Below are 8,582 nucleotides of genomic sequence, written 5' to 3'. Positions count from 1 at the left end.
CATTCGGCAAAATTCAAACTCTGTACCCATTACATGCTCCCCATTCCCCGGATTCCCAAGAACCACATTTCTACTATTTCTGTGAGACTGACTGCGCTAGGTACTTCAGATATGTGCAATCACACAGTTTTTGTCTTTTTGTTGAGACTTTGTCTTTGCACACATTATTCATTGTTCCTCTGGATACGCCCCCCCCCCCCCCCCCCGTTTTTACTGGTTAATTCTCAGGAATCTTTCAGGAATCAATTCAGATATTATCACCTCAGGCTCTCCATGGCTCTCTACTCTCAGTGAAGTGCCCTTCTTATATATTTAGGAGTGTATCAATCAATTGAGAGTTGTCCATGTTTTAACCCATTGATATGCAACATGGGGTTGAAGATCTGCATTCTCATTGGCATACATCTGGGAGCTTGTTAGAAATTCAGCATAATCTTTACCAAGGTCCCCGTAAATCACACATACATGAAAGTTTGAAAAACACTGTTCTAACTCGTTGGACAAGAGGCCTGCAGACAACTCATGAGCCAAACCCGGTCAGCAGCCTGTTCCTGTAAATACAGTTTTATTGGAACACAGCCACTGATACTGCTTCCTGTATTGTCTATGATTGCTTTCATGCTACAGTGGAAGAGCTGAGCAGTTGCAAAAGAGACCACCATATGGCCACAAAGCTTGGAATATTTACTCTCTGCCTCTTTACCAAAAAGGTCTGTGAACTTCTGCACTAGATCGTGAGCTCCTTAAAAATGAGATTCAGGTCTTATTTTGCTTTGTAAGAAGAAACACAAACTAGTATAATGGTTATTACACATGTAGGCTTGAGGGTAGACTGGCAGGATTCGTTATCTAGGCTCTGCCATTTCTTTCTTTCTTTTTTAAAGATTTTATTTATTTGACAGAGATCACAAGTAGGCAGAGAGGCAGGCAGGGCGTGGGGGGGGGGGAAGCGGGCTCCCCGCTGAGCAGAGAGCCGGATGTGGGGCTTGATCGCAGGGTCCTGGGATCATGACCTGAGCTGAAGGCAGAGGCTTTAACCCACTGAGCCACCCAGGTGCCCCAGGCTCTGCCATTTCTTTTCAAGTGACTATGGGCAACTCACAATCCCTCTGTGCCTTATGCTCCTCATCTATGAACTGGGAAAAGATAATAGAACCTACCTTACAGCATTGTGTATGGGTTAAGTGAGTCACTCCAGGTGAAGTGGAAGAGCTTCATGTGGTGGCTTCAGCAAATGTTCTCCCTTATAGCTGGTTCCAGATATTTTTAGAGTACCATGGGGGAATTGTTGAAGTTGTACAGATGATTATGATAATAGACATTATCTACTAACACCCTTTCTCTGCTACTTCCTTGCTAACATCTATTAGGTATCTAACTTTCCTGGAGGGTGGCCTCCTCTCTGGTTGGGGGTGGGGGGGATATTGTTGCAAGTCAACCAGGTAATGCCATTTTCAGTAGCTGTGGATTGGCTTAGGGGTGACAGTTCTGGCCAACGTGAAAAGCACTGTTGAAGGACTTCTGGAAAAAGGTTTCCTCATTCTTTAAAATAAAAAACAAGGAAGAGATTTTAAGGGCCTGGTTGGCTAGAGGGAGTTATTTTATGTTTATGCAGCAAACTTAGATTGACCCAATGCAGTAAACTTAGATTGACCCTGCCCCTCCCAGAGGAACTTACTTGCAAAGCCTAGATACAAGGGCGGGTCAGGCCAGGTGAAGACATCCAATCAGTGGGGAGCGCATATATCTACTAGGGTAAATTGAAATTCAATTGGCCACCCGTGTGTTACCTAGCAGTTTTTTTTTTTTTCTGTGTGTGGCAGACTTAGCATGACTGTGCAGCTTTCTCTGTGTATTGCAGTCTCATTGGCCACCTATAGCCTGGCTAAACTACCTCTATAAAAGTTAGTTTGTGAGGCTGGGAGGGGTCACCTCTTTGCAAGAGATGGCCCTGACCGGTCAGTTTGATTCTTGATGCTTGGCGTGAAATAAAGCTTTGCTTGACCTTCGCTTTGTATCAGTCTCGCTCCTTTGATTACGGACCCTAACAGAGATGACTCTGTTCTTTCATATTGTTATATATGGATGTGATGCTCTGAACTGCAGCAACCATGAAGGTAGGCATTCTGAGAACAGGACAAGCATGTCTACAATGGCAGGGGAACAGATGGGAAGAATCTGGGCCCTTTATGAGGTCAGAGTTGCTGAATCCATCAGCCCCTGGGGCTTACCTACTCAGGTACTTGTTTTATGGAAGAAAATAAAATTTCCTACAAGTTTTCCTTCAGTCCAAAGCACCCTGACTCATATAGCCATATACACATATTTTTACTCCACCCAGGACCTAACAACTGTTGTTGAGTGGTTCCATGAGCAAAGAAAAGAGTAACAACCGGAAATGAATGTGCTGGGTAGAGCCAAAGAAAAATCACGATGTCCTGGGTCAATGCAGACCCAATTCGTCATTGCCTTTTATCACTCTCTCAGCTGGGAGCATCTTTTCTTGATACCTGTGGCTATCTCCCAAGTGCTGATCTCCCTTGTTGACTGTGCCTGCTACCAAAACTTGACAAATGGGTTTTGATTATTTCCTTGGTGACATCCATGATTTTCCTTCTAGGTAGGAGGGCCTGAGGACAGCTTATGTGTGTGTTTTGGGGCACAGACAACAGAAGTGGCATCTCTTATGTAACATGAAATAAAAGGAAGTTCTCTTTGTGATAGAAATGTTAAAAAATTACTTAGAATTTACAGCCACAGGGATTTTGTGGTGTGTTAGCTTACATACTGGGGCTCTGTGTGACATCTGAACCAGAACTAACAACAGAGATTCAAAGCAATGTAGGTGGCTGAGTACGTATGAGGAGAGAAGGTGAGTGGGAATGAGCCAGCTACCGCATTTCTCCCAAAGAGCAACCTGGCCTGAGCTGAAAAAGGTGAAGGATCGGCTTCAGTAAGTGAGGCTGAACTCCCTGCAATCCCACATTCCTGCAAATACTTACTAAAGCTAGAAATGCTGAGCTCCTTCTGCCTGTGAATGTCCGGGGTGGGAGAGCTCTGGAGCCATAAAGTCATTGCAACAATCAAATTTTAAGGCTAGAAGGTGCCATGAGACATGATCTCATTCATCTCCTCGTCCTTAGGCAGTAATATTCGACCTAAAGCCTTCCAACCATAGCAGGACTCAGTTTATGGCTAAAAGCCGCCAGAGGGGGGAAAAAGAGTGTAAGATTGGCACAACTTTCTCCCATAAACCACTTTAATTGTGTGCACATCATCTACTTCAGAGTCTAAGATAACCTGATGCCCATTCTAGACCCATCCCATTCTCATCAATCTAATTCCAAGATCCCCCTCCAAATGGGAGGATCCATAATTCAGTGACAGCAGGACACAAACAGGCAGGCGCAAAGCTAATGGGATGAGGGGGCAGAGGTCTCCCATGACCTCATTAAAACTTTTCTGTCAGCTACTGACATGCATTTAACGTCACGTTGTCTGCCTCCTTTCCTACCAACAATTTCTCCTAATTGTTCCATTCTTCTAAGACACTACAGCATGATATAGCACCTTTGCCTTCATCTTCAAGTGTTCTCAAAGACTAATTAGATCCTTAAAGAACAAGAAGTAAAAAGCTTTTTGTGGGTAATCAATTCCCTGCAGGTTTGCTAATATTATCGGTTCAGTTTAAAAGTCCCTCACTGGAGACTTGTGAAGACCGAAGCCCATAGCCCCCTGGGTTTCCTACTCTTTGGGCATTCCCAGTGTCTCCTTTCCCTTTGGAAGCACTGGGCTGAATAAGCAATCTGCCATGCAATTCTGCTGAAGGAAGACAGAGAGAAGGTCACAGAGACCAAAACTCAACTGCTCTTTGAGAGGGCTTAGGAGTAAAGCTAATAAATAACATCTTTGCTGCAACTCTCTTTTAGAAAAGGGTGTGGAGAGTGGGGTGGATCTACCAAGAAGCTTTGGCAGTCTGCTTCTGAGCAGAAAAAAGTGTAGCCACCCAGGGAAGCAGCCTTCAGTGACATCCTCCATAGGGCTGATGTATTGGAGAATAGTCAATCACCAAAAAGTCCCTTGAGAAATGTTCTCCCTCCGTCTTCTGGAACTGTTGGGAAACTAGACAGAACTTGGGGGGTCTGGTTTTAGGAGTGGTCCTAAAAGAAACTGCAGTTTCCTGGTAGGAATAGAGAGCTCTAGAAAATTGTCTGTTCCTCCATGAAATTTGGCTATCAATTTTCGCTTGGTCCATCTATAGCTTGTGTGTTGGTGGATTAGGAACATGTATACACAGGGCCAGGCTCCTGGCAAACAATATTAGGGAGGAGGGCAAAGGAGAGGCAAAAGGGGCTCATTCTTCTACCTCACAGATTCCTTTTTCAGGATCTACCCACCAGCAACAATCTGAACACCACAAAAAAGTACGGAAATCGATATGCATATGATTGGTACATATTTCCCCCATCATCTGCTATGTCACCTGCCCTGTGGACTAGAGCTGGGGAAGAACTGTGTCCCTGGGACCCTAGGTCTTCTGAGCTACAGTCCAGTTGCAGAGGGCACAGGTTCCTGACTGGTCGTGGGGTGGCACAACAACCCTCCTTTCCCAGCCTTCAAAGAATGGGTGAATAACCTATGGCTAAGGGGAGACACCCATTCTCTTGGGGTTGCCTGGGGTATCTGAGGCAGAGGTGGTTATGGCTGACTCCTCAATAGAGGCACTGAGATCCAAGAATTCCAGGATGATGTCCCAAAGGCAGTAAATCAAGTGCCTGAAACAAATGGACAAAACAACTTAGAGGGTCTGGCTCAGTCAACAGACACCAGATCCTGTTTATGACATTTATTTTCCCTTCCCCCACTTGCCCATTACTGATATCCTTAGTGAACTCTAAATTTCAATAGCCAGATGAAGCCTCTGCCATGAAATAAAAGTTTTGTGAATAAAGATTATGACCCCAGTGAAGCTGGAAACAGAACTTGAGACTAAATTTCAGGAAATTCCACATTTATTTATATAGCTACCTTAGCACATCAGCACTGCCCTGAAGACTGTGAGGGAGGGGAAAAATCCCTGTGATATCAACTTATTAAGAAATTTCAGAGCTTCTGACTATGGCTGTTTCTCATAGTTAATCATTATAAATCTCCAGTGACCTTACAGGCAATGAAACGAAAGCCAGCACCCTTGTGTAGTGACAGTTAATAGGTATAGTCTGCTTTGGGACAGAGTTTGAGAAATGACTGGAAGTCCTGAATACTTCTCAGAAGCACTGGTATCCCAAGTAACAGCAAGGAAATTACCTACCTCTTCTGGGTTATTCTAGGGGTGTTCACTCAGTATTTCTGGGTCCTTTTATCAGAGCTCAACCTCATTATCTTGTCTCCTTGCTATTAAGCAAAGACAATTCTTGATTGTAACACAGAATCAGCTTTGCGGTCAGGCCTTGAACACAGAGCTGAAAATAATCATCCAGCCTGTCATACACAGGCTATGGGATGTTCTTACAGTGTTCACAGGCAGGTGTTGAAAGAATTGCTAAGCACACTGAATAAGCCTGGAGGGTGACAGGGCATTTTCAGTAGCTCACATGGGGGCCTGCATCGAGTTCTTCCACATGGAAACAGTGGCTGGCCCAACAATGGCCCACAGCAGCATGACAACCTGCTCAGAAGCAGGGTGTGGGTTTTCCTTAGTGTGTATGGACCTGGACATCACAATTAGCAGTCAGGGCCTAGGGCAGAGAAAGACTGCAGTTCTATCCACCTCCATGTGGGCTGCTCACTTAGAATCCATGGATACCTGAGATCACAGATGGCTTCAGTGGTAGAAATGCTGCATACATGCCTTCCACCCTACCTGTTGATAAGGGGTTGCTGCAGTGACTCCAAGACTAGACTCCAGCTCAGCCGGCATCTGTTCGCCCCAAGGATTTCTACCACAATATCTGAAGAGGAAAAAACAGATGTGGTTTCAGCAGTAACACTGAAACCTGAGATTTGAAGGAGATTATCTCATGATATCTACTATCTTTATCCAAACTGGGAACTTCTGGCAAACTTCTGAACCACACAACCAAACTAAAACAGGGAAAAGCTAAGAAAAGCGTTTAAGTGTTTAAAAAAGGATGGACCTGAAGAAATAATTCTGTAACCTGTCACTGTAGGTACGTCTGATGTAACAGTTTAGGGTGGAGAACAGAGATTGGTAAGAGTATCTAATAACATGGATGGAACTGGAGGGTATTATGCTAAGTGAAATAAGTCAATGAGAAAAAAAAAATTATCATATGATCTCACTCATATGTAGAATTTAAGAACAGAGCAGCACAGGGGAAGGGAGGGGAAAAAACAAAACAAGACAAAATCAGACAGGGAGACAAACCATAAGACTCCTAATCATAGGAAACAAACTGAGGGTTGCTGGAGGGGTAGAAGTTGGGGGATGGGGTAACTGGCTGATACACATTAAGGAAGACACGGGATATAATGAGCACTGGGTGTTATATGCAACTGATGAATCCCTGAACTCTACCTTTGAAACTAATAATACACTACATGTTAATTAATTGAATTTAAATAAAAAATAAATACAACAGAAAAACAAGAGTATATAACATTGTCCTAAGAGCTAGCCATTCACTACTATACCCTCATTACCACAGCACAGCCATAGGTAACAAACTGCCTTCCCAACCTTCTAAGACCCTATAGAAAGTAAAGAAAAAAAATCCTCTTCAGAGTTGGTTTTTATCTACTGCTAAGGACCATATGCCTTATTCAACGACCCCAATTTATCAAGGCCGAGCTTCTGTGTGACATATCATTTTCTTCTCTGGTCCAAATACCATGAGTTGGCAGAGAACCTGAAATCTTCATCTGCTGGGAATAGTTCTGAGACCTGCCTCTGTGGTGTAGGCAGAGCTGTTATTACCTCAGAGCTGCAGGATTCTCACCTACTATTTATGGTGTGGTCACAGTGATCCCATTCCCTCAGCATCACTTGAATGAGGGGTAGAAGAATCACAGCTCTGAGCATTTACCTATCAGTCTGAGAAATGGTGGACCAACAGATTTTTGAGTCTAGGTTTCTGAGGGGTGTGGGGTAATGGTGGCAAGGCAGGATGGGAAAGGAATAATTATCAGTATAACCAATCCCATTGTTCAATTACCTGGCAGGATTCCCATCAGGCTCTGCAAGGCCTGTTCTTCAGCAGCCACTTTCTGCTCCTGGGTCCTCACAGGCCGTGGACACTTCGGTAAAACCCCACCAGGCCAGATGGACTCCTGAAGAAGCTGGAGGTACTGCACCCAGCGCTGTGGACATGTTAGATTAGCCACTTGCACCTCTAGCCACCTGTGGTGGAAGAGAGAAGAAAGGTCTGATAAATCTGAAGGAAACACCACGGCAAGGCAGGTGAGCAATCAGAATAGGGCAAAGCAAAGGGAGTACCAATTATCACAAGTGACATCAAGCCAATTCAACAACTTTGGGCCACAGGATTTGAAGAGGAATAATAACAATAATCTTGCTATTTACTGAGTGTCTACTAGGAGCTCCATGTTGTATTAGGGGTTTCACAGAACAGAGCACTAGAAGGGCCCCTGTCCCTGGGCAGGACTGGAGCTTGCCAACTGTCCTCTTGGGAAGCACTGTCCTCTCAGCGATGTGCACACACAGCCTTCACAGTTAAGGGTTTGGTGATTTTACACAAATTTCCCTGCTTTGCCACCCCGTCCACTTCTAGCTGCTCTTCATGTCCCTATGAGCGGTTCTGAGAGTACCCTTCATCTGTCCTTTGCTCATGGAAGTCCTCTCACTGACAATGCGCTCTTCTTTCCAGAAGTCAGCTATTCTCGAAAGATCTGTAGAATCCCACCTCCTCCACAAAATTCTTCTTGATCATTCCAGCCAGAAGTGCTCCTCTTTGTCCCCTCAGACCCCCTGTGGCACTTAGTTCTACAGCATAGGTTTGGAACTCATATTTTACATTGGAGCAGAAATTATTTCCTCATGTGTTTACAGCTCTACTTTTCCGACTAAATTATAAGCATCACAAGAGTTCTAGGTCTTACACTTTTAAAAAGTTCCCCACAGTGCCTTGGTGCTCAAGAAATGTTTGTTGACTGATTGCAATTATTCTTGTTATGATGAAACCTTCCTCCTTTGTCTCACATTAAAAAAATGAGGCAATAACTTGGAGGGGGGGCAAACATCAAATCTGCAGCTCCTGCAGGGCATTCTCTCTCTCATTCTTTATTTGTTCCTGCATGTTTTCAGAGCAATACGGTTACTAGTTGAGATTCGAGGCTGCCAAGGCCTCCTTAGTACATAGCAGGGCTGAGACTGCCCGGACTCTGCCTGGAACGGACGGACCAGCAGCCACGCTTCCTCTGCTGGTACTGCACCACGTGGCAGCTCATGCCACTGCTCCTATACCCGAGTTACTTGTCGTCCATCCAAGAGCAGAGGGGGCTGCCAAGGCAAACTTTATTTAACCTCAACTCTGCCAGACAGTCTGCATTCCTCTCAAGCTAGGCATTCCAGCCTTGGGGGCTGCGATCCCCCAGGCTGAAGG

General features: G+C 44.7%; 1 protein-coding gene across 1 annotated transcript in view; it reads right to left on the bottom strand.

Annotated features, from left to right (window-relative positions):
• Positions 1-4,425: 4,425 nt before the first annotated feature.
• SNX19 (sorting nexin 19) overlaps positions 4,426-8,582 on the bottom strand; it is a 38,465-nt gene continuing 34,308 nt past the window's right edge. The window contains exons 9-11 of the mRNA XM_059413681.1: positions 7,176-7,360; positions 5,864-5,951; positions 4,426-4,775 (exon numbers count right to left, since the gene is read on the bottom strand). Of these exons, the coding sequence (XP_059269664.1) occupies positions 4,643-4,775; positions 5,864-5,951; positions 7,176-7,360 (406 nt within the window). The 3' untranslated portion in view covers positions 4,426-4,642. The remainder of the gene's footprint in view (positions 4,776-5,863; positions 5,952-7,175; positions 7,361-8,582) is intronic.

This window comes from Mustela nigripes, chromosome 1, assembly GCF_022355385.1.
Source record: "Mustela nigripes isolate SB6536 chromosome 1, MUSNIG.SB6536, whole genome shotgun sequence".
NCBI classification, from domain to species: domain Eukaryota; kingdom Metazoa; phylum Chordata; class Mammalia; order Carnivora; family Mustelidae; genus Mustela; species Mustela nigripes.
This window is presented reverse-complemented; position numbering and strand designations above follow the sequence as displayed.